Source organism: Canis lupus, chromosome 1, assembly GCF_011100685.1.
Source record: "Canis lupus familiaris isolate Mischka breed German Shepherd chromosome 1, alternate assembly UU_Cfam_GSD_1.0, whole genome shotgun sequence".
NCBI lineage: Eukaryota > Metazoa > Chordata > Mammalia > Carnivora > Canidae > Canis > Canis lupus.
Window position 1 is genome coordinate 54,920,490 of NC_049222.1, and position 25,212 is coordinate 54,945,701.

The 25,212-nt window shown below is 44.5% G+C and overlaps 1 protein-coding gene across 2 annotated transcripts; it reads right to left on the bottom strand.

Moving 5' to 3' along the window:
- Window positions 1–8,431: 8,431 nt before the first annotated feature.
- MPC1 (mitochondrial pyruvate carrier 1) lies at window positions 8,432–24,933 on the bottom strand. Of its 2 annotated transcripts, none has more exons than XM_038526524.1 (5): window positions 24,758–24,933; window positions 12,337–12,340; window positions 10,064–10,160; window positions 9,308–9,440; window positions 8,432–8,947 (listed from the first exon to the last, which is right to left on the bottom strand). In XM_038526524.1, the coding sequence occupies exons 1-5, from the start codon at window positions 24,826–24,828 to the stop codon at window positions 8,923–8,925; spliced, it is 330 nt and encodes a 109-aa protein (XP_038382452.1). In that variant the 5' UTR covers window positions 24,829–24,933; the 3' UTR covers window positions 8,432–8,922. The 2 variants fall into 2 exon arrangements, with proteins under 2 accessions (XP_038382452.1, XP_038382453.1); XM_038526525.1 differs by lacking the exon at window positions 24,758–24,933 and adding an exon at window positions 20,600–20,614.
- Between the last annotated feature and the right edge of the window lie 279 nt (window positions 24,934–25,212).

A 25,212-nucleotide genomic window follows, 5' to 3' on the forward strand; every position in this document is an offset into this window, starting at 1 on the left:
TAATTTTATTTATTTATTTGGGAGAGAGAGCATGAGCAGGGGTGGAGGGACAGAGGAAGAAGGAGAAATAGGCTCCCCACTAAGCAGGGACTCCAACATATGACTACGATCCCAGGACCTTGGGATCATGACCTGAGCTGAAGGCAAATGCTTCACTGACTGAGCCCCCCAGGTGCACCCCTATGCTTCTTTTGCACAAAAGATCAGATACGTGTGTACTTGCCTCCACCCTTTCTTTCTTACATGAAATGGTACGCATGAAAAAACAAGAAATGGTACGTATGCTTTTTTCACTTTATTCTGAAATCAGTTCGTATCGGTTCTTAGCGCGCTCACGCTCTCTCTGTCTGTTCCAACAGCGTACTACTACATTGTGTTCCATAGTTTTCTCAAGGACTACTTAGGTTCTTTCTATAATTTTCCAGTAGAACACAATGCTGCAATAAGTAACCTAAGGCAGGGTGCCTGGGTGGCTCAGTGGGTGAAGTGTCTGCCTTCAGCTCAGGTCATGATCCCAAGGTCCTGGGATTGAGCCCCACATCGGGCTCCCTGCTCAGCGGTGAGTCTGCTTCTCCCTCTCCCGCTGCCCCCTCCACATCCCCAGCTCATGCTCTCTTTCTCTCTCTCTCAAATAAATAAATCTTAAAAAAAGTAACCTAATGCATATACAAACATATTTTTTAAATTGTTGAATTATAAGTTGTGTACTGCTGTATAACAAACTGCTTCTGAGTGTAATAGCTTCAAACAGCAAACATTTATCCCCCCACAGCATCTGTGGGATGGGAGTCTGTGAGTGGCTTGGCTGGGTCTTGGGCTCAGGGGCTCCCCTGCAAGGATGTGATCAGGCTGCAGTCAGGCCAGAGGGCAGGGCTGCGGTCTCACCCGATGGCTTGAATGATGGAGGACCACTCGCAGGCTCATACGTGGTACTGCCGGCAGGAGGTGATCCCTCCAGGTGGTTGGGCTACAAGCCTGCAGGCCCTTGCCGGCTGGAGGCCAAGGTTCTCTCCTTCCGCTCCTAGGTTGTCTGTCCACAGAGCCACTGCTGTGTGTACAGTCTGTTTCTACGATGGACTCCCCATAGGTATTTGATGTCCCTGAATTCTGTGTCTCTTGTAACAATCCCCAAGATTTGTTTCTCTCCTTATCTGAATTCTTCCTTCAAGAGCATTTCTACTGTGCGGCAAATTTTTGAGGCTTTATATGAGCACAAATATTTATATTACATTCTCACATCCAAATGGCAATTTGAATAAAATTTTAACATTCAGGGGCACCAGGGTGGCTCAGCAATGGAACATCTACCTTTGGCTCAGGTTGTGATCCTGGGTTCTAGGATCAAGTCCTGCATCAGGCTCCCCACAAGGAGCTTGTTTCTCCCTCTATGTCTCTGCCTCTCTCTCTGTATCTCTCATGAATAAATAAATAAATAAATAAATAAATAAATAAATAAATAAAATCTTTAAAAAAATTTTTTTAACAGAGTTCTTCTCTTTTAATATATTAAAAACATTCTACCATTATCCTCCCATACCATTTTGCTTTTGAGAAGTCTTTTATCAATCTGTCTTTTATTCCTTGGTAGGTAGGTGAAGAAATAATTTGTCCTTCAACCAGGACAGTTTTGAGAGTGAAAGGGACGCTACTAATAATTAAGCTGGGACAGTAGCTATAAACCAGGAAGGTGGTAGCCAAACAAAGACACATGGTTTATTTATTTATAGGTTGTGTGGTCATCCTATTTATAGGTGATTTATTTTTTTTCTCTGGAATCTTTTAGAATGTTCTTTCTGCATTTGACATTCTTGGGTTTTGCTAGAACACTCCTGCATGTGGTTTTCCATTGGTTCTGCTTGACCTTCTCTGAATTCTTTGTTTGAACTTCTCTCTGTCCCTCTTCTCTCCTTCCTCTCCTCATCTATGTTTCCACGACTTCCGCTTGAATCTTCCTGAGACTTACTGTCGTCAAATGTAGAGATATACTCATCCTGCCAACAGGAGCTGTGCAATCCTGTTTGAGGTTTAGATTTATCGCTACAAATTGTGAGAAGTCATTCTCCATTGTGCCTTATACTTCTGTTTCCAGGGCATTTTAATTTTCAAGTGCCTGCAGGGCCTGGTGACAGTGTCCTGGCCTGATCCTCTGGTCTTCCCTAGGAAGACACTGCATTCTAAAACTTGTAGAAGATATTTCCAGATGCACATGGCCTCTCCCGATTTCTCATCAGGAGCTGTGGACATGAGAACTTAGAAGTCGTGTTCCTGTGTGAGGTCAGTTAGAATCCTTAATTGCCAACAGAATGTACTCTGACCCGTGTAAGCAGAAGAGGCATTTACTACAGGCTGTGAGGTCACTCCCAGGATCCTGCAGGGTGGGAAGAGCTCTGAGCCTGTGCTTCCAGGACCAGCACCCTACCCACGCTGTGGGCCAGGGCAGATGAGCAAGCTGCCACCACTGTGCCATGCCACTGGCTCACTCCTGGCCTCCGCCACCAGAGCCCCTTGGGAGCTCTGGTGCAGGCCAGCAAGGCATCTGTTCTGCACAGGGCCTGCCTCCTGGGATGCCCACCTCCACAGGAAACAGTGGCGTGGGGACGCCTCGCTGGCACCAGGGCAGGTGCTTTGGGAGCCAGAGCTGATAAATAGGGAGTTTGATCCTCCTCAAACCAAGATGACACTATATCTTAACTTGAATTTATTTAATTTTTTTATTTTATTATTTATTTATTTATTCATCAGACACACACACACACACACACACACACACACACACACAGAGGTACAGACACAGGCAGAGGGAGAAGCAGGCTCCATGCAGGGAGCCCGACGTGGGACTCGATCCCGGGACTCCAGGATCACACCCCAGGCCGAAGGCAACACTAAACCGCTGAGCCAACTGGGCTGCCCTGTTAACTTGAATTTAAATTAAAAAAGAGGGATCCCTGGGTGGCGCAGCGGTTTGGCGCCTGCCTTTGGCCCAGGGCGCGATCCTGGAGACCCGGGATCGAATCCCATGTCGGGCTCCCGGTGCATGGAGCCTGCTTCTCCCTCTGCCTGTGTCTCTGCCCTTCTCTCTCTCTCTCTCTGTGACTATCATAAATAAATAAAAATTAAAAAAAAATAAATTAAATAAATTAAAAAAGAAAAATGAAAAAAAAAAAAACCCCACAGAGTTTGGGGACTTTCTAAAATCCATAAAGGCTGTTTAAATCATTATGGGCTGGGCTTACGACACGTGTTCATTCACCACGGATGCCCTAGGGAGCTTGCAGTCTACCGCAGTTTCCAGAACTGCCTGCTGGCCAAGTGACCCAGATCTACCCACGATGCCACGTCTACCCCGACACAGCTGATACCAAAACGGAAAACCAGACAATTCCTTTGAGGGCTTGTCTAGGTGTCCTTTCTAGAGGAAAAGGAAGCCTTTTAAGTTTTATTTTTATTTTTTGATTTTTTTTAAACATGGGGCTGTACTACCCCTTTATTTTTATTATTAATTTTTAAAAGATTTTATTTATTCACGAGAGAGGCAGAGAGAGAGGCAGAGACATACAGGCAGAGGGAAAAGTAGGCTCCCCTAGGGGATCGGGACTCGATCCCAGGACACCAGGATCCTGACCTAAGCCAAAGGCAGACCGTCAACCACTGAGCCACCCAGGTGCCCAACTTTTAAGTTTTAAATAAAATGTTCAGAGTCCTCCCTCATGTGTCCAGAATTTTTCAGGCCATTTTTACAAACACCGTAAGCTCGTCGATTCGACTGAGATGTTGCCTCATTGATCTAGAGGGCTCTAGAAGCATCTGTCTAGAAGTGGCGGCTAAGATGCCTCCCAGACCCCTCAGCTGGCTGACCTCTCCCAAGTGCTTTTAAAGACTTTGCTCTGTGCTCTGTGTAGCAACTTCTGAACACTATAACAAAGAAATCATGAAGATGCCATTCTTAATGAGAAAGGCTTTTAGGGGTGCCAGGCTGGCTTAATCGGGGAGCATGTGACTTTTGATCTCGGTGTTGTGAGTTCGAGTTCCATGTCGGGTGTAGACATTACTTAAAAAAAAATAAGATCTTAAAAAAAAAGGCTTTTGGAAAGAAGTGGAGTGGGGTTGGATTTAAATGCAGTAAAACTTGAAGGACTGGATCTGCTGAGCTCTCTCTGCGTGTGAAGTGCTCCCTCTTCTTTGTTACATGCAAAGCGCACTAGCCACGTGGCGAGGAAGGGGCCTGGGCATGCCCTGGGCGTGCTCCCCGAGTCCCTGTGCTCTCATTTCTCTCTCTGGGCCGATATTGCAGATATTGCAGTGAAGCTCGCTGCTGCACACGAGCCTTCCAGCTGCCCTGCGCTGACCCTTGTCCCGACTCATAGCAAAGTCTGGCCATGAGTGGTGTCACTGTGACTGTTTTTACAGTCGGAAAGGGCACAGGACAAAACTTCCACATCAGGACAAGATTAAAAAGTCAATAAAGGGGCACCTGGGTGGCTCAGTTGGTGTCTGCTTCATTCAGCTCAGGTCATGATTGCAGAGTCCTGGGATCGAGTCCTGCGTGGGGCTCCCTGCTTAGCGGGGAGTCTACTTCTCCCTCTCCCTCTCCAGCTTCCCCTGCTCAGTGCCTCTCTCTCTCTCTCTCTCTATCAATAAATAAAATCTAAAAAAAAAAAAAAAAAAAGGTCAAACTATGTGGGTACATGACACTACTTAGAAATGAAATAGAAAAAGGCAGAATTGGCTAAGGAACTCCTCAGTTCTGAGCTGACGCACTGGCAGAGATGGATTGCTCAGATGAGCCTGTCCCCTGGAGGCACACGGCTCACCGACCCCCAAATTCCTGCACTGAGAAAACTGGCCCAAGGCTGGGTCCTCAGGAAGATCAGCTGCTGGAATGCAAACGTCTTCAGCTCCGAACGTCTTCAGCTCCAAAACAAACAGAAACGATTGTAGTGAACTCTGCACCAAATATGCGCCTACGTAACACACAGTGAGAGATTGTTCTAAGTGGATTTACAACCATTACCTGGCACTTACAGACTGAGGACGTGTGCTCTAAGGACAAACTCTAAGGAAAATTTTGAGCTCCTATATAGTAGTTTCATTGTTTACGGTAATAATGGTGTGACTGTGAGACCATTTTTATCTAGTTGGGTAATGACGTGTCCGAGTTGTTAGAAATAGTCCAAGTTGGGAAGCCTGGGTGGCTCAGTGGTTGAGCGTCTGCCTTAGGCCCAGGGTGTGATCCCGGGGTCCTGGGATCGAGTCCCACGTCGGGCTCCCTGCATGGAGCCTGCTTCTCCCTCTGCCTGTGTCTCTGCGCCTTTCTCTCTGTGTCTCTCATAAATAAATAAAATCTTAAAAAAAAAAAAAAAAAAAAGAACCCTGAAGCCATCCCTTCCTTGTACAACCAGGTGGAAGAGGAAAGAACTGGGTAGGTATCCTGCCTTCCTCATGGGGCCGCGTCTGTGCACTATGTGAGCAGCCCTGGTGAGTGGGGGCATCTTCCTCCTCCCAGGGGGCTGGCTGGTCATCGGGGACAGAGATGCCACCGTCCCCACCACTGCTGGTTCCGGCTGGAGGGGCCGATTGGGGCCGCAGTGGGGTCGTGTCTGCTGCAGACAGAGGACCTTCAGGGTTAGGGAAGCAATTAGGGCCGGGTAGTAGGAATATGGTGAGTGTTCTGGGCCTGCTGCCTAATGAATGGGACCCAGGCCATGCTCTCGATACTTGCTTCTCCTCTAGACCGACAGAGGTCCTCTATGAGGCCCTGAGGTGACTTCTAAGCAGTGTGATGTCGTGTGTGTGTGTGTGTGGGGGGGGGATCCTCAGACCTGTGGAGGGAAGTCCTCTGTGAGGCCCTGAGGGGACTTCTAAGCAGTGTGATGTCACGCGGAGGTGGGAGGACCCTTAAACCTGCGGAGGGAGGTCCTCTGAGGCCCTCAGGTGACTTCTAAGTAGTGTGAGGTCACGTGGAGGTGGGGGGACCCTCATACCTGCAGAGGGAGGTCCTCTGAGGCCCTCAGGTGACTTCTAAGCAGTGTGAGGTCATGTGAGAGGACAGGTAGTGACGGCGTGCAGGCAGCATGTCCCCCCGGCAGGCGCATGGACTCGGGGCCTGTGCAGCCGGAGCCGGGAGCAGGCCCGAGGGGAGGATTAGGAAACAACAGGCCATTGACTCTCTGGCTTCCCCACTCTGGCCCTTGTGCCAAGGCTCCCGCTGTCCACGGCCGACAGTCCCCGCTGAGCAGGAAACACTTGCCGATGGTCCCCTCCGCCCCACGGAGCTGGCAGCAGCAGCGGGGCCCTGTGTGGCTGCAACCGCACGGCGGCGTCCCCACCGTGGAAGCTGGCGTCCTCACCATCTCTCTGCGTCTCGTAATCGGAATCAAGCGCTACTTTGAACCCTGCGTGCTATCTTCAGGGAGGACGTGACAGGCGGGAATGAAACACTTGGAAGAGATCTGCCTGGCTTCTTGGGGTCACCCGGTTTTGCCTCGACCCCATCCTGTGTCTGCAGCTGAGCTGTGGCGCGAGGACTCCGAGGGCCGACCTCGTCCCGGTTCCTGCGTTCGTGTCACCAGCAGGTTGTGAACTGCACACCGCGGTGCCAGGGACGCACCCGCTGAGTGCTGATGAACGGCACTGAGCAAACACCAGCTCGGGTGGCCACACACCGCCAGTGTCCCCAGGGGACCGAGCCGTGCCAGCTCCCAGGACAGCAGCAGTAAGGGCAGGCGGCCCAGGCCCCGGAGTCCGGGGGACCCGCCAGGCTCCCGGTGCAGTGAGGGGCATGCGGCTGACCCCGGCTTCTCTAGACAGGGCTGTCACTTCTGAGCCGAACACCCTGCTGTCAGAAGTGCCCTTTTTGCTAATGAGAAAACTGGCCCAAGGCTCTGTCCTCAGGAAGACCAGCTGAGGGGTCATTTTAAAGCAACGGAGAACCTTTAAAATGAAACCCCACAAAGGAATCCCGCCTTGGAGGGACTGTCCCATGGTGGTGTTGACGCCGGGGGAGATGGGGAACCCAATGCCAGCAGCAGAAGGCTTCACACCTTCTGGGGGCTTGTCTCCCTTTGCAAACCCTTCCCACCTTTCCTTGCTGCTTCTCAGGTCACCCGGACCCTGGCCTGCACCCCTGCAAGCTCTTGGCTCTGTGCGGAGAAGGTGGCCTGTTGGGAACTCTGGGCCCTCGGAGGGATCCAGGAACAAGATCAGAGTCCTGTCTGGGCGCCCCCTCCTTTCCACAGGGTGTGACCTCCCGGCTCCCACGGGGCACTTGGCATGCCTTCCTCTGCATGCACCTTCCTCGCAAGCGCTTGTCTGGGTCCCCCTGCAGGTTTCTTGCTCCTGTCGGAAGCACCCACTGGGTAAGTGACCTTGCTGGCCTCTCCATATTGTCTGGTGAGGCGTAGGGACAAGGCCCACTGAGGCAGCCTGCAGCCCCGATGTCAGCGGGGCCTCTCCTGCTCTAAGGTCAGCAGCACCTGAATCAGGGTTCCTGGGGCTCTGGGGGCTTCTGAGAGGTGGCGAAAGGCTCTGGCTCCTCACCAGCACACAGGCCAGGTGACACAAAAGGAAGATCCCAAACCACAAAACCTGCGCTGCTGGCGCGGGAGAGGGCACGAGAGCAAAGGCCAGGGAGGTTTCAGCCGGTACTCTGCGCCCCTGCAGCTTGGGTCTCTCACAAGCAACGTTATTTGTGTGATCAGAGTAGAAGGCGCTGGTTAACTTCACGAAGCCCGTCCAGCCTCTCATCACTGGGTCCTCTTGTCCACCCACCCAGCCCTCGGCAGTCTGCACCCTGCTCCCAGCCACGCGCCCACCCACAGAGGGGACGGAACGCCAGTCCTGCTTCCCCAGCCGCGGGAAGCTCACAGGAGACAGATGAAAACGGTTTGGGTCTCACACCTTTGAAGTCGCAGCAGAGACAAGATTCAGAGGGCACACGCCCTGCCTGTGTCCATGGCGGAAATTTCACAGCCTGAACTTCGCTGCACGATGTGAGCTGACCAGCCAGGGACGCCTGCTGTCCCTGTCGACTCCCCGGAGCCAGTCCTGGTGGATGGGCTTCCCCACCTCCAGACAGGCGCAACCAGAGCTGGCGACAGGGCCGTGACCTCCACAGCCCTTCCCAGGATGCTGCTGGTTCTCATGTCAGCTTCTTGGGGTATGTTTCAGGTGGCACACCTGGGAGGTTGTCTAATGTTTGCCCGGAACAAAGAACGCATCCTGAGCAACTGTCTGCGCTTCCCAGAGGCTGGCCTTCTCGCCCATCACCCCTGCAGCCCACCACCCCCCCCAGCCCACCAGCCCCCAGGTGTCACAATACTTTTCAGAGCTCCACGTTTTACCCACATCAATCTTTCTAAGGATATGATATCAAATTGCAGTTTCTTAATCAAGAAACTTAATCATAATCAGCAAGATAATCATACCCATTTGACAAATATTTAAATCATTTATTGCCATTTAAGTTACAGCACTTTAATATACACGCTGCATGGAAGCACACTTTCTCTAACACTGGCCATGACAGTGTAAGTATGGCCGGCTGTCGGTGGTCTCAGGGTCATTAAAGAGTTAAAGATTCTGAGTATTTAAGTGCTAATAATTACAGTTTTTATCCAATTTTTTATTAAGTAAATTCTAGCAAGTAATATAATATACATATTACTGCAGATAAAACCATCATTGGGAATTATTAAATTGATTGCATATTTTGAGCTACTCTTTATGAAGAGAAGTAAAATACTTGGTATGTGTAAGGCAGCAGAGAGTTGGCTTAGGGACTCTCAGCTATTTCTAGAAAAATTGGTTAGTAAAAATAGCATTCAGCTTATTTTCCTTAGCAAGACTATTCTGAGGATGGAATCTGTGACTCAGCAGCAGCGCTGACGCTGTCCCTTCAAACACCTGGTTGCTCATTTTCCACTGTTATGCTGATGCCTTTTTACTCATCCTGGAAATAAACACAAAGAAAAATTCAATGAAAAACAAACTTGGATGGCGTTAAGACACCTTTACATTTATTTCAACCTAATAATTTTATTAAAAACAGTAATATCCTATCTCATGTTAATTTGCATGTTTCAGTAAGCAAATCTGTATTGCATTTGCAGACCAATCATTGTTTTAAAGTCAGCAGCATATTTTTTTCCAACAGCACATTTTTGCTCTGAATCTAGTTTCCCCAACTGCTGACACATTATCTCTGTGCACACACACACACACTCACACCTAGTCCCCCAAGGCCTCCAGATTGGAGTTTCTGTCTCCCCAGTTCCTCAAAACAAAAACGATTAAATCGGGATCTGCTTACTCATGTTTGATAAGGCGTCCTCCCTGAATGAGCTGGGCTACTTCATTTGTGGCATGGCATGCAAACAGAAGCCAGTTTCGAGGCTGGACCTTGTAGGCAAATCTCATGAATGTCAAGGAGTAACAACAGAGGGCTGTCGGAAACATCAAAGCAAAGCAATGGCTTATGGTCTAGCAGACTGAGAGCTGGTGTGATCAGAGATCAGCAGCTTGATCGCCTTCATCAGAAAAAGAATCTCTTCTGCTAAAACTTTTCACAGACGATAAAAGTTGTTGCTTAAATTCTCCCACGAACGGGAAACTCATTCCATATTTTACTCTACTGTTAGGTATTTTTACTTATTAAACATTTCAGGGACGTTTGCTTGCTAGAGTGGGCTATTAGTTCTAGCACTGTCTGAAAGAATTGCTACTTAATCCCCGCAACAAGACTTTTATGGTCAAATATCAGATTTCAAATAAAATTCAAGGCACTTCATCTAAATAAAGTCCAAGAGGACCCATTCTTCACTTGTGTGTACTAGATCTGAAAGGCACACAGGACCTTAACACTTCCTGGGTAAATATTTCAAAACAACTCTGTTTTTTTTTCCTCCCCGTGGACAAACACCCTTCCATGCCATCATATTTCTTTATGTTACTTTCAAATCGTGACTGTAGTAGCTGGAGCTACAAACATGAAATGTAAACAGAAGCCATACTATGCTATAATTATATGTATCAAAGTCCTCCCAATTATTCAAATGTGTGTCCTTACCAAATGTCATCCGCCCACTGATAATCTCTGGAGACTTTTTCATGTCATTGATGGCAGCAATGGGAAGACCCCAGTTGGCTACAGGGCCCCAGAAATGCTACAAAAATGAGAGGAAGGGAAAAGGAGAGGAAAGGATAAGGAGGGGATGTGAAAAGCTGCAATTTCTTCCTTTAAATGACAATGGAAACATGTGAAAATGAACCTTCATGTTTATATCTTGCAGATTTACTTGCAGATGGCCGGTTAACATTTAGGCACTGTCTGGTCAAGGCTTGGCCTGTTAGTCAGTGGCTCTTCCAGGGTGAGCCCCGAGTCAGGAAGGATTTGGCCATTTACCAAGATCCCCATCAACTTCCAGATTACTGCTAGGTAATCTCTGTCCCACTGAGAGAACTTTAAATCAGATTAACTTCTTACCCAATTCCCTCCTGCCGTAACTTAAACCTCATTATAACTTAAACCTCATTACAACTATTCTCTGTAAGGGACTGTTTAAATCTCTCAAAACCTTTTTTTCAAATTTACATTAAGGTATTTGTCAGTATCTCTTAGAATGCCTATCCTAAATTGGAGATTTTTTTCTGAAGAAAGCAACTTAAAAGGGGAGAACTTGCTTTTCAGCTCCTATGAGCTATATTTAGATCAGAGAACATGGAAATCTCCACTCAGAACCCCAGAGATACTAAGAAATTAAGACTGGAAGATACTTTTGAAGTCATAGCAACAACCAATGTTTAAAAAAGGCTCAACAGTTTTTCATCCTAGGACAGCAGCGTCCCAGGACAGCAAAATGCCATTGTCTGTGTTCAACAGCAGTAATATCCAATTGATTTAGTTTCTGAGGCTGAACTAAGTTCAGTAGCTTTTCCCATCAAATTAAAAATTGTTTATTAATGTACAATTTACAGTAAGGTATGAAAGAAACCACACATCGTTGACTAAACACCCTTTTTCGTTATCAGACTATTAATCAGTGATCAACTTCTGCCTATCAGAGCATTTAAGATAAATTCAGGCTGCTGAGCACATTTCTAACATTGACCAGGAGTCTTTAAAATCCCTAATTCCATTAAGAAGTAGGAAACAAAGGAACTACAAGAAAAATATGTGGATTATGTTTGGGATGATAGAATATTTTGAAATGCTTACTTAACATGCTTAAGTGGGAGGCCCAGGCCGCCCAGGCCTTAACCAGCTGTAAAGAGCCAGAGCTCCTCTGGGGCCAGCATGCTAGGCATGGGGGCATCTACAGCTGACTTTCAAACCCCGTAATTGGACACAGCTGGTGTAAAGAATCTCAGAGGTTCTGTGGTGGCGGGCTAGTGTTCTCATCTTCAGACTGGATGTTATCTGAGTTACACTCACTCTGCTGGAACTTGAATTTCTTGTACCTGGATGCTGAGTGGCCAATCCTCTCCCCCCTACCTACTGGAGCTCTGGAGAGGGAGGGTGGCCAGCCTTCACTTACTGGCTTCCCCCCATTCCCGTCCTTCTCCGGGGCGGGGGGTGGGGGGGGGAGAGGCACTTCTTTTCTCAGCTCCCTGCCATACTGGTGTCTCCCTTTCCTCATCTACTGACTGGGCTTTTCTCCACCTTAGTTTAGTTTTATCTTTTTCTAGTTAATCTCTTCCCACAGCTCTGCTTTGCATGTTGGTCCCCATGTCTACCTTCTCATACATAGACACGGGGCTGGAATAGAGCCTGGAGAGGTTCTCCACCACCAGGCCCAAAGGCATCTCCCCCTGCGGCTGGGGTCATGGAACAGGACCCTGGCATAAACCTGACAGCTCAAGCAGCCCTGGGGGACTTGCGCTCACATGGTGGCATTACGAGTTCTAGGTTGAGGACTGTCATGCATGAATAGAGTTCTGCAAATTAGCGGTGATCAACACTCTTATGATGATAAACATTAAGATACGCTTACAACCGGTTTCTTAAAAAGAATATGAAAGGTAAAAATGATCTCATCACTAGTTTACTAAAAGATCTAACCCCAGAAGGTTAACAATGCAGTCTTTTTGCCTAGTGCAAGCTTCTAGTCCCACTTCCCTGTTTGTAAACACGTTTGGTCCAGGTTCCTTCTGCTCAGCAGTCAATGCACTGGTCCTGCCTGAAGTTAGTGCCCAGAGCAGATCAGAACCACCACCAGATGCGGTGGCCAGATTGGCCAGCTTAAGCAGAGGAGGCCAGGGCTGGGCCAAGGCTGCTGTCTGTAACTCTGTTAATGCACAAAGTCTGCAAAGGCCTGAAATAAAGTAGAACAATTTTCTTACCGTACTATTTTGTGAGGAGGCCCCAACGTTCAGACAGGAGAGATGTAGGGGAAAAAAAAAAAAAAAAAAAAAAAAAGATCAGATGCTTTGAAAGATTTCAGTTCTATTCGGTGACTTCAACCTCACACGTGTGCTCAAGTTTCAGTGACAGAACTACCAGGTGAGCAGCACATGTTCTTTTCTTAAGAAGATAGAGTATTATTCCTAACAACAACTTTGACCCAATGAAACTAAAATTTCGTAAATTTTACGAAAATAAACTTACACCTTAGAGTGAAGCTGTCCAACAGAAATATAATGCAAGTCACTACCAGAAGCCACATATGTAATTTAAAAATTTCTAGAAGCCACATTAGCAGAAGTAAAATGAAACTAGGGAATTTTATTAAGTTTATTCTAATGTATCAGAAATATTTCAATTTGAACATGTAATCAACAAAAACTTAACAATGTGACATTTTACATTTTTTTGTACTAAGTTTCTGTGATCTGTTATATGTGTTGACATTTGTGGCGCATGTCATTTGGACTGGCCACAGGTAAAATGCTCCACTGTCATCTGAGGCTCACAGCTGCTGGATGGCATAGTGCAGGCTGAGGGGGCATTTCTCTGGAAATGAAGAGGTGGAGAAACACAGTGCTGCAGAATTCCGGCAGTGATGAGCTCACCATTTTTACGAACAGGTTATTACCAGAACAAAAGCCCCTAAAAATAGGCATGTAACTTTACATTTTGTTCACTTCTAAAACTCTGGAACCTCAAACGGTGTCTAGCATTTACAAGGCACCCAAAAAAGTCTTTGTTGAATGAACGAACGAATGAATAGTAAAAACTTTCAACATTAAGTGTTTTTCCGAATGTTAAACTTAGTACGGTTTAAAAATACATAAAAAGTTTTAGAATGAATTCCTTTTATTTCTGAAATGGCAATTCTTTTTGCAGGATATAGCTTAATCTTCTGTATGGCAAAATCTTAAAGTTTATGTATTGAAAGAGTTAAGGAAGTAAAATGATAAAATCCTTTATAAACACATTGACATCCAAATAGCTCTTCTCACCATTTTGATTTAGAGGTCAAGAAGGTTCTAATTTCCACTGTGAAAGTATTTGTTGACGGTGCTAATAATATTCAAATAGGCTTTATTGTGAAATTCAAGAAGCCTAAAAAGAGTCTTTCAACACTAAATGAATTGTTTGAAGAAATTATGTTTCACTAGATTTGCCTTACCAAGACTATTTCACAGGAAGTCCAAATTGAGCACAGTGTTTTGCCTCAGAAGGGGTGGGTTTTCTTACCAGGCCAGCCTGACCTAGGAGATTATGGACTATGCTCATCTGCAGTGTCACTATTCTGTTTGTTTCAGAAGTAGAATTTAGGGATTCCTCAGTTGCATATAACACCCAGTGCTCATCTCATCATGTGCCCTCCTTAATGCCATCCCCCAGTTACCCCATCCTCATCCCCTCCAGCAACCCTCAGAATTCAGTGTCTCTTATGGTTCACCCCCGATTCCATGGTCTTTTATTTTTCCTTCCCTCCATCTACATTCATCTGTTTTGTTTCTTAAACTCCTCACATGACTGAAATCATAGGGCATTTGTCTTTCTCTGATTGACTCATTTCACTTAGCATAATACACTCTAGTTCTAATCACATTGTTGCAAATAGCAAGATTTCATTCTTTTTGGATGGCTAAGTAATAGTCCAACTCTCTCACACACACACACACAAACTCTCTCTCTCTCTCTCTCTCTCTCTCACACACACACACACACACACACACACACAATCTTCTTTATCCATTCGTCTGTTGAGGGACATCATCTGGGCTCAAACCACAGTCTGGCAATTGTGGACACAGAGACTATAAACACTGGGGTGCAGGTGCCCCTTGGGATCACCATATTTGTATCCTTTGGATAAATACCTAGTAGCACAATTGCTGGGTCATAGAGTAGTTCTATTTTTAACTTTTTGAAGAACCTCTGTATTGTTTTCCAGAGTGGCTGCACCAGCTTGCATTCCTACCAATACTGCGGGAGGGTTCCCCTTTCTCGGAATCCTCACCAACATCTGTTGTTCCCAGAGTTAATTTTAGACATTCTGACCAGTGTGAGGTGGTATCTCATTGTGGTTTTGATTTGTATTTCCCCAATGCTGAATGATGCTGAGTATATTTTCATGTGTCTGTGACCATTTGTATGTCTTCTTTGGAGAAATGCCTGTTCATGTCTTCTGCCCATTTCTTGAGTGGATATTTTGTTTTTTTGTAGTGTTTACTATTCTTAAAGCACCTTTGTTCAGGATCTGAACAAAGAACCATATCTAATTAGCTGTAAGTTACCAGTGGTACGTTTTCCCATCAAAAATATTTTAAGAGATGTAGCTTTTAAAACCTAAAAGATCGGGGGATCCCTGGGTGGCTCAGCAGTTTAGCGCCTGCCTTTGGCCCAGGGCACGATCCTGGAGTCCCAGGATCGAGTCCCACGTCGGTCTCCCGACATGGAGCCTGCTTCTCCCTCCTCCTGTGTCTCTGCCTCTCTCCCTCTCTATGTCTATCATAAATAAATAAATAAATCTTTAAAAAAAAAAAAAAAAAACAAACCTAAAAGATCAACTTGGGGAGAATTTAGTTTTCAATTCAGGACTCTTCCTGAACCATACTATAGTTCAAATTCTACCCTATTCTACAGCATGAAAATCATCACACAAAGAATGCTGATCTTCCAACCAAGAATACCCTACCCAGCAAAGTTATTCAGAATTGAAGGAGAGAGAAATAATTTTCCAGAAAGCAAACGTTGAAAAAGTTCACTGCCATTAAACTTGCCTTACATGAAATGGGGTTAATTAGTAACAAGAGCACACATGAAAGAGTAAATCTCACTGTTAAAGTAAATATATAGTAAAGTTAAGTAGATTAATTACTTATTAAGCTAGTATGAAGGTTAAAAGACAAAGTAGTAAAAATAAAATAATTAGCTAAGGGACAGACAAGATAAAAAGATGTAAAGTATATCAAAAACAAAATAAGGGGAGGAACATTGAAGTTTAGAATGAGATCAAACTTAGAGTTGTTACCAACTGAAAACTATTACAGATACAAGTTGTTATATATAAGCCTCAAGGGAACCACAGAGCAAAAAACTATAATAAATAACAAAAAATAAAGATCATCAAACCACAAGACAGTAAGAGAACAATGTAACAGAGAACTACAAAAACATCCAGAAAATAAACAAAATGGCAGTAAGCGCATACCCACCATTGGGCTACCTGCTCAGTTGGTAATCTGCTTCTCCCTCCCCTTCCAGCTCGTGCCCTCTGTCACTATCTCTGTCTCTCTCTCAAATAAATAAAATCTTAAAAAAATGAAAGAGATATTAAAACTGATACCACAGAAATAAAAAGGACTGTATAATACCATTATGAACAGTTTTACACCAATAAACTGGACAACCTAGAAGAATGGACAAATTCCTAGAAACATACAATCTACCAAGGCTACATCATGATAAAATAGGAAATCTCAAGAGATTGATTACTAATGAAGTGATTGAATCTGTAATCGAAAACCTGCCAACAAAACGAAGTCCAGGCCCACACAACTTCCCCGTTGAATTCCACAAAACACCCAAAGAAGAATGAATACCAATCCCTCTCAAACACTTCTAAAAGATAGAAGAGGGAAGAATTCTTACCAAAATATTTTACAAGTCCAACATACCAAAACCAAACAAGGATGCCATACAAAAAAGTAAGTTACAGGCCAATATCCCTGATGAAAACAGATGCAAAAATCCTCAATAAAATACTAGCAAACCAAATTCAATAGTACATTGAAAGGATCATACACTATGATCAAGCAAGATTTATTCTAGGGAGTCAAGGATGGTTTAATATCCACAAATCAGGATGCCTGGGTGACTCAGCAGTTGAGTGTCTGCTTTCAGTTCAAGGTCATGAGATCAAGCCCTAGGTCAGGCTCTGCACTCAGGGAGGATTCTGTTTGAGATTCTCTCTCCCTCTTCCTCTGTCCTGTGCCCTGCTTGTGTACTTGCTCTCTCTCAAATAAATCTTAAAAAAAAAAAAAAAAAAGAACTTAGGAAAAAAAGCCTGTTACTATTTGCAGTTGACATGATATTACATAGAGAACACCAAAGACTCCATCAAAAACTGTTAAAAAAAAAAAAAAAAAAGAACTGCTAAACAGGGACATCTGAGTGGTTCAGTGGTTGAGTGTCTGCCTTTGGCTCAGGGTGTGATCCCAGAATCCTGGGATCGAGTCCCACATCAGGCTTTCTGCATGAAGCCTGCTTCTCCTCCCTCTGCCTATGTTTCTGCCTTTCTCTGTGTCTCTTGCAAATAAATAAATAAAATCTTAAAAAAAAAAAACCTGGTTAAACAAATTCAGTAAAGTTGCAGATTATAAAATCAGAATACCAAAATCTGTTGTTTCTTTATTAATGAGCTATCAGAAAGAAATTAAGAAAACAATCTCATTTACAATTGCATCAAAATAACGTACCTAGGTATAAATTTAATCAAGGATGTTGTATGTTGAAAACTGTAAGATATGAAAGAAACTAAAGAAGACACAAATAAATGGAAAGCTATTTCATGCTTAGGGACCAGAAGAATATTATTAAATTGTTCATACTATCCAAAGCAATATACATATTCAATGAAATCCCTATCAAAATTCCAATGGCATTTTCTTTTAAGATTTTATTTATTTATTAGAGACAGAGAGAGAGGCAGAGACACAGCAGAGGGAGAAGCAGGCTCCATGCAGGGAGCCCGACGTGGGACTGGATCCCGGGTCTCCAGGATTAAGCCCTGGGCCCAAGGCGGCTAAACCGCTAAGCGCCCCCCGCCCCCCAGGCTGCCCCAATGGCATTTTCCATAGAAATACAACAATCCTAAAATTTGCATGGAATCATAAAAGACCTTGAATAGGCAAGGCAATCTTGGAAAAACAGAACTGGAAGCATTAAGTTCCCTAATTTCAAACTATTACAAAGATGTAGTAATTAAAACTACATCTGCGTGGTATTGACATAAAAGAGATATAGATCAATAGAGCAGAGCCCAGAAATAAACCTACACAGGAGTCAAGAAATTTGACAGAGGAGTCAAGAACATAAAATGGGGAAAAGACAATCTCTTCAATAAATGATACTGGGAAAATTGCACAGCCACATGCAAAAGAGTGAAACTGGACCATTACCTTACACCAAACACAAAAATGGATTAAAGATGTGAATGTAAGACTTGAAATCATAAAACTCCTAGAAGAAAACTAGGTGGCAAGTGGCTTGACACTGGTTTTGGCAAAGATTTTCTGAATCTGACAGCAAAAGCAAAAATAAGTAAGTGGGAGTATGTCAAACTAAAAAGCTTTTGCAAGTAAAAGAAAAATGAAAAGGCAACATATCGAATGGGAGAAAATATTTGCAAACTATATATCTGAAAAAGGGCTAATATTCAAAATACATTAACTCACACAACTCAATAGCAAAACAACAACAACAACAACAAAAACCCCAAAAAACCAGTATGATAAAAAAAATAGGCAGACCTGAATAGACTTTTTCCCCAAAAAAGACATACAGATGGCCAACAGGTACATGAAAACATACTTGACATTGACTAATCAGAAAAATGCAAATCTAAGTCACTAGGTTATCACCTCACACCTCTTAGATTATCATTGGGGCACCTGAATGGCTGTGGCTGAACGTCTGCCTTTGGCTCAGGTTATGATTCCGGGGTCCTGGGATTGAGTCCAGCATCAGGCTCCCCAGAGGGAGCCTGCTTTCCCCTCTGTCTATGCCTCTGCCTCTCTGTGTGTTTCATGACTGACTGAATGAATGAATGAATACATAAAATCTTTAAAAAATTACTGCTATCAAAAATATAAAAAAAAAACTGTTGGCAAAGATGTGGAGAACATACATTGGTTGTGCAGTGTTGACGGGAATGCAAACTGGTGTGGCCACCATGGAAAACAGTATGGAAGTCCCTCAAAAAATTAAAACCAAATTAAATACGATCCAGCAATTCCACTTCTGGGTATTTGAAGAAAACAAAAACACTAATTTGAAAAGACATATACATCCCTATGTTCACTGAAGCATTATTTACAATACCCAAGATATGAAACAACCTAAGTGTCCACTGATGGATGAATAACCTGTAGTACATATACACAGTGAAATATTACTCAGCCATAACAAAGAATAAGTTTTACCATTTGCTACAACATGGATTCACTTCAAGGGCATTATGCCAAGTGAAATAAGTCAGAGAAAGACAAATACCATGTGACCTCTTATAGGAATGAACTTAAAAAACAAAACCAAAAAACCAAGCTCATAGATACAGAGAACAGATTGGTGACTGCCAGGGGCAGAGGATGAGAAATGGGTGAACTGTTTTGTCTGAGTTTAAGTAAGTTGAATAAAAATTTTAAAAAAATGTAATAATGTTGATTACTTAAATAATAGTTTAATGATCATAAAACAGAGAATGAAATCATTCTAAACAATACTAGTAAATATAAAAATCCACAACTCAACATTTCTTAATTTTATGTTAGTTATTTAAAACACGAATCATCTACTAAGTCAGAAAATCTGAATGCATATTTTTGCAGAGTCAAGCTAATGGAAAGAAAATCTTTTTAGTGTATGAATATCTATTTGAAAGAATAAATTTATATGCAACGCACAAACTTCAATTTGGGGAGAGTAATGTAAAACTGTGTAGAAAATACCCTTGATTTTGGGGCACCTGGGTGGCTCAGTCTTGATTTCAACTCAGGTCATGATCTCGGGGTTGTGAAACTGAGCCCCAGTCAGGCTCCGTGCTCAGTCTGCCTGAGACTCTCTCCCTCTCCTCTCACCCACAACCCTCCCCACCAGTGCACACTCCCTCTCCCAAGTAATTAAATCTTAAAAAAAAAAAAAAAAAAAAGACCTTGATTTTTCTCTTTATTTGGTATGCTGCCATTATTTCCATTAAGGTTAAAAAAAAAAAAAAAACAACTTTAAAGTCTTTCTTGTGTTCACTTACAATCTGGAACTCTCAGGAGGAAACTCCACCTTCCTGGCTAAGGACAATGTGGAGGTGATGAAGGACAATCACTGTATAGTTGACAACAAAACAAAATGAAACGAAACTCCATAAAACCTTATCTTGTTTTCTTTAATTTGGAAGTGATTGGTGGGTTCATTTCTTCTAAGCTCATTTTTATTTTCACAATGTCTCCTGAACACTGCCAATCTCAGTTTCTTATTTTCCTAAAATTACGGACAGTTGTTAGCTTGCTCTGAAAGCACTGTTAGTTTGCGTAACTGGTAACTCGTTTCGATAGTGCTGAAAGGATCCAACGGTCTTATTTACGCCACTACTTGAAGCGGGTAAGAGTTTGAGCTGCTCTAAGTTGCAGTTCTCTTGCAGCCTGAAAATGCTCACCTACATTTTTTATTTGTCATCACCAAACTCATCATATTTTCTAACTCAAGTTAAAACGAGGGCATTTTCACAAGTAGAATGTGTGATATTCAACTGTATCTAGCTGGTCAAAACTGACTGGACATCAGAAAAGACCTCTGGCAACTGGACTGTACAGACAACGGCTCTCCTGTGGCCAGTTCTGCTTCACCACCATCAGCTTCATGAAATGTTTGAAGATCAGTTGTATGGTACATATACACAGGGAAATATCACTGTGGGCAGGGTACAGGAAGCAGCCTGGTGGAGAGGAGAGGCACAAAGTACCTTACGCCTTTTTTTTTTTTTTTTTTTTTAAGATTTATTTGAGGCGGGGGGGGGGGGGGAGAGGGGGAGAGAGAGAGAGAGAGAGAGAGAGAACTAGCAGGGGGAGGAGCAGACAGAGACGACAAGCACAAGCAGACTCTGTGCTGAGCACCGAGCCCAACCTGGGGCTCAATCCCAGGACCCTGAGAGCATGACCCGAGCTGAAACCAAGAGTCGAATGCTTACCTGACTGAGCCCCCCAGAAGCCCCGACCTTACTTCTTTTTGAAACCATTCTTTCGCATTACTTTCCTCAAATCCTAACCTGGCATTTCCACTGTGGCTCTGCAAACCTGTTGTCCATAGGTCTCAAGTTTAGTCTAGATAAAAGTTTTTCATGTGGCCAGTGAGGCACTGGATCAGACTCCTAAGCCTGTCCCAGCCCCAATAATCTATCATTGGGCAAGGGGTCCCTGTTGTTCTGCTGCAACTTCTCACCTGGATAGTAAGTAGAAATCTTTAAAGCTTTCCTGAAAACAAGGAGTTAAAATTAGAATAGCATACCTTTTGAACTATAGAGTATTCATGGCAAACACCCCATTAATTTCTGATTTGTAAGCGTGCTAGCAAACAGATTTAAAAACTCTCCATGATCTAGGTTCTGCTTAAGAAAACATCCTTTGCACATATATCCAATTATATACACACATATACATATATCCATTCACCTCTCAGGAAGGGGGTAAATCTGTAGAATAAATCTGTACAGACTGCTCCTGATGCAATCATTAAAGCATGTGTCCTATGCCTCAGAAATTATTTGTTCCATTTCATTTATTCTTTTTAACCAAAATTCAGGACAGAGGAATGCAAGGGAACAAGGAATGAGGACACAAAGAGCAAGAGCAAAGAAAGCTCTCTTATCTTACTTCATCAACAAGGTATATGAGGAAATAATTTAAAAAAATATATAGGGGTGCCTGTTTGGCTCAGTCAGTTAGTAAAGCACAGGACTCTTGATCTCAGGGTTGTGAGTTCAAGCCCCATGCTGGGAGTGGAGATTACTGAAAAAATAGTAATAATAAATAAAAAAGATAATAGAAACCCAGAAAGTTCTTGATTCAAGATCTCTTTTTTTAAAAAAAAGATTTTATTTATTCATGGGAGACAGAGAGAGAGAGAGAGAGAGAGAGAGAGACCAAGACATAGGCAGAGGGAGAAGCAGGCTCCATGCAGGGAGCCCGATGCAGGACTCGATCCCAGGACCCCGGGATCACCACCTGAGCCAAAGGCAGAGGCTCAAACGCTGAGCCACCCAGGCATCCCTTGATTCAAGATCCTCATTAAGGTAAGAAATTGGTGAGAGGAGAGATGAAAGGTGCCAAGTAGGAGAGTACCAGAACCCAGGGAAGAAACATGCAATATTACTTTCATCAAGCACTATGCTATGCTGTTCAACAGCTACCAAAGCACAATATGTAAGCAATTGCCCAGGACCACACAGCTACAAATCACCAGGGCTAGGGTTCTAACTCATCATTTGGTCTTAATAATACTATAAATCAATCAGTTCTAATAAAAATTTTGAGTAATAACTTAATATTATTTAATATTAAGACCCAATTTAAATGTCCCGGGTTGTCCTAGAAATGCCTTTATGGTGGTTTTCTTCCATGCTAGATCCAATCAAAGTCTACACACTACTTATGGTTAGAATCTATTTCCTTAACTCCTGTTTCTCAGTGAAAAAAATCAACATTTTAAAATATACTCGGATGGGCGCCTGGCTAGCTCAGTCCATAGAGCATGCTATTCTTGATCTCCAGGATTATGAGTTGGAGCCGCACATTGGGTGTAGAGATTACTTGAAAATTAAATCTTTTAAAAGAATACATTTGGAAGCCCACTTTAGCAAGAAAGACATTTCAATGTTACTCATAAAATGTGACTGAGAGAACTTTAAATATCTGTATGAAACACACTCAAGTGTTACTAAATGATTTTTAAAATTCTGGAATAGCATTAGTTTAGAAAAATCTCTGTATCCCTTCAACAGGCTGTAAAAAGAATCCAGATCTTCAGTTAATAGGGAGTGCAAAGTAGGTAGAACAGTTATTCTACCTGAGGAGGTGAGAAGGTACAGAACCTCATTTCTGATCGGAAGAGGGAGCCACTAAAGTTTTCTTCCTTATGCTTTATTCTCCTTTGCAAAAGCACAGCAGTGGGATGTCTGAGTGGCTCAGGTAGTGATTCTGGGCCCAGGGATCGGTCCCACATCAGTCTCCTTGCGAGGAGCCTGCTTCTCTATGTCTCTGCCTCTCTCTCTCTGTGTCTCTCATGAATAAATAAATGAAAATCTTAAAAGAAAGAAGAAAGAAAGAAAGAAAGAAAGAAAGAAAGAAAGAAAGAAAGAAAGAAAGAAAGAAAGAAAGAAAGAGAAAGAAAAGCACAGCAGAGGCTGTGAGCAAGAAGTTTGGAAGAACACAAGGAAAACTTTCCTCTGATCAGTTCTAGGAGGAAGGGTTTCTCTTTCTAGGAGAAAAAGCTTAAATAAAGATTTTCTGGTGAGAATTTGGATACCAGCCCTCAAACAGCCCTCCATAGCTGGCAGTGCTGGCAGGAAATCCCACCGTTCCAAGAATGGCATCTCACTCTATTGACTCAGTTCACAAAAGTAATTCCAGGTCAAAAAAAAAAAAAAAAAATCACAGAAATCACAGAGCTTTTTATGCCTCACACTCTTAAGATTTTAACTTTTTCCAGACAGTATACAACATTTCTGCTTAAAAAAAAAAAAAAGGCAGAATATAAGTTGTACAGTGGATTTGGAGTTTCTGAGTATTTTCACATCCCTTATCCAGTTTTATGTTCTCAAGAACCCGATCAGATAGGGCATGATCATTAAACCCATCTCATAGTAACTAAGGTCCACTGGGGTTGGACGTGTTGGGATCCCTTGGTTAGAAGTCCTCTTCTGCTGATGCCCTAGCAGGGCAGCACTCTTCCTGGACACTGCAATTCTCTTCTTTTCCCCATTTAGTCAAAGCTTAACTCAAAGTAACACTGGAAAAAGTATAGGATGCTCATCTTAGGAACAAAGGTTAAGCTGTATGTCAAAGTATTTGATGGGAAAGCCTGCCTCTCAGAAACCTATCTACTAAAGAAAAAAGAAATGTAAAATAATAGTAAAAATAAAAACAGAAATAAGAAATAGAGAAGTAGGCTCTCTTCCTGGAAAATCCACTTAACAAACTATTCCTATTACTACATAATGCAATTCCTATTATTACATAATATAACACTATAATGAACGTTAGGTAGTCATCAGTATTTTTAAAAATATGAATGAGTGTAATCGCTTTATTCTTAATTATTCTATAGAATTTTATCTTAGCTGTATCTAAGGATTAGGAAGGCTTGTTATCCAAAGCAGAAAACATTAGTAAAAAAAGGTAACCTTCAAAGCCAGAGAAACTTAACTGCAGGGACTAAGAACAGATCCTCAAATTACTATTTGCTCAGATTTTCCCAACACATTAATCTGATAAGTCAGTCCACATTAGTAAACCATCTACTTGATTAATCACAATCCTAGTTAAGTACGAGAAACTTCCTATTTGGAAAAAATCAGGAGCCAAGATTCTTTCCAAATTTACTCTGTCACGTGAGAGACTGAATTACATTTCTCACGGTATATTACTCTGTAAAATTAGAAGTAAACAGTATTGGCAACAAAGTCCAAGCCTTAAAAGTCAGTCCTTTTTATACTGGCAAAAATTCAGTTGCCTTCACGCAGTTTCCTTTGGATGGTTAAAGGACTGATTTTCTCCTTAGCTGTCATCACTTTGCCTCTTTACCACTTTACTGGGGAGGAAAAAAACCAACCAAACAAACAAACAAACAAAAAAAAAACAACAATCGCAGCCCTACACCTATCTACTAGGCTTTAAAACCGCAACACAGAAAAATTAAAGAAAAAAAATTATACTCCTAAATAAACTATGGAAAACGGCTTCGAAGTCATCCTAAAAAACATTCTGAAATACAAGCAGGCGTCTCCAGATTCGAGGTGAAGAGGACACACAGGTAGCGTGTCTTCAGGCCTTTCGCCCGCCGATGCTCTTTTGTTTGTAACTGGAAGGGAGATGGAACAGGGGACGGTGCGGCCTCAGGAACGCACGCCTCTACTCTGGTTGGCAGGATGCTCGTTTGTTAAAAACACGGGAGGTTTGATTCCCTTCCCGCTGGGACTGAAGGTCCTCAGCACGAGACACCCAAAAGGCGAGGGGGCCCGCGCGAGGGGCAGCGACGCGCACCTGCCGCGCACCTGCGGCGCACCTGCGCTCCCACAGCGCCTCCCGCTGGCGCCTCCGAGGCCCGCCGCCGGCCCGCCGCCGCACAGCTGGGCGCACAGCGGCAGGGCAGGTGCAGCGAGCCCCGCCCGACCCCGCGCACCTGGCGGCGCACGGCCCGGAAGCCCCGCGGGGGCGAGTGTCCTCCCGCCGCCCCGGGGGCCCCCGCCCCGCCGTCCTCTGCCCCGCCGCCCCGCCGCCCCGCCGCCCCCGCCGCGCCCTTGTGGCTCCGCGCCCCGGGCGCACGGCCGCGACCTCTGGGAGCCCTCGGTGGTTCCGGCGGTCCGGCCCGGGGTCTCGTCACCTCATGAGGTAGTCCCGAAAGTCCTTGCTCCGGACATAGTCCGCCGCCTTCCGCACCAGCGCGCCCGCCATGGCCGTGCCCGCCGCCAGGCCGCCCCCGCGCCCTCGCCTCCGCTCTCCGCTCCCCGGAGCCCAATGACACCCAGCGCAGCGGACGGCGCGGACACCGCTCCCGCCCGCGGGCCCGCCTCACGACAGCCGGCTCCGCCTTACGGCCGCGCCGGCCTTCGGCCTATGGGAGGACGCGGGGGGGCAGGCGGCGGCGCGGATTGGCTGGCGCGAGCCGCACACCTCCTCCCCGCCCCTCTGCGGCGCTCGGGGGCGGGGCCCGCTGCCGTAAACCGTCCGGGGCCCGGCGGGGATTGGCTGGCGGTCTCCCGGCGCGGGTGACGGTCCCGGGCTCGGCGGGCAGGCAGGCGGCTGGGCTCGTGCGGCCGCCGGGGCGCGCGGGAGCGT

Bases quoted from the DNA above. Each gene is read 5' to 3' on its own strand.
- MPC1 (XM_038526524.1), bottom strand. From the start codon at position 24,828: ATGGCGGGCGCGCTGGTGCGGAAGGCGGCGGACTATGTCCGGAGCAAG. The intron at 9,441-10,063 runs GTAAGGACACAC...TGTTTCCGACAG, and splicing joins CAGTGGGCGGATGACATTTG to CCCTCTGTTGTTACTCCTTG. The intron at 8,948-9,307 runs GTAAGCAGATCC...GTTTATTTCCAG, and splicing joins GGACGCCTTATCAAACATGA to GATGAGTAAAAAGGCATCAG.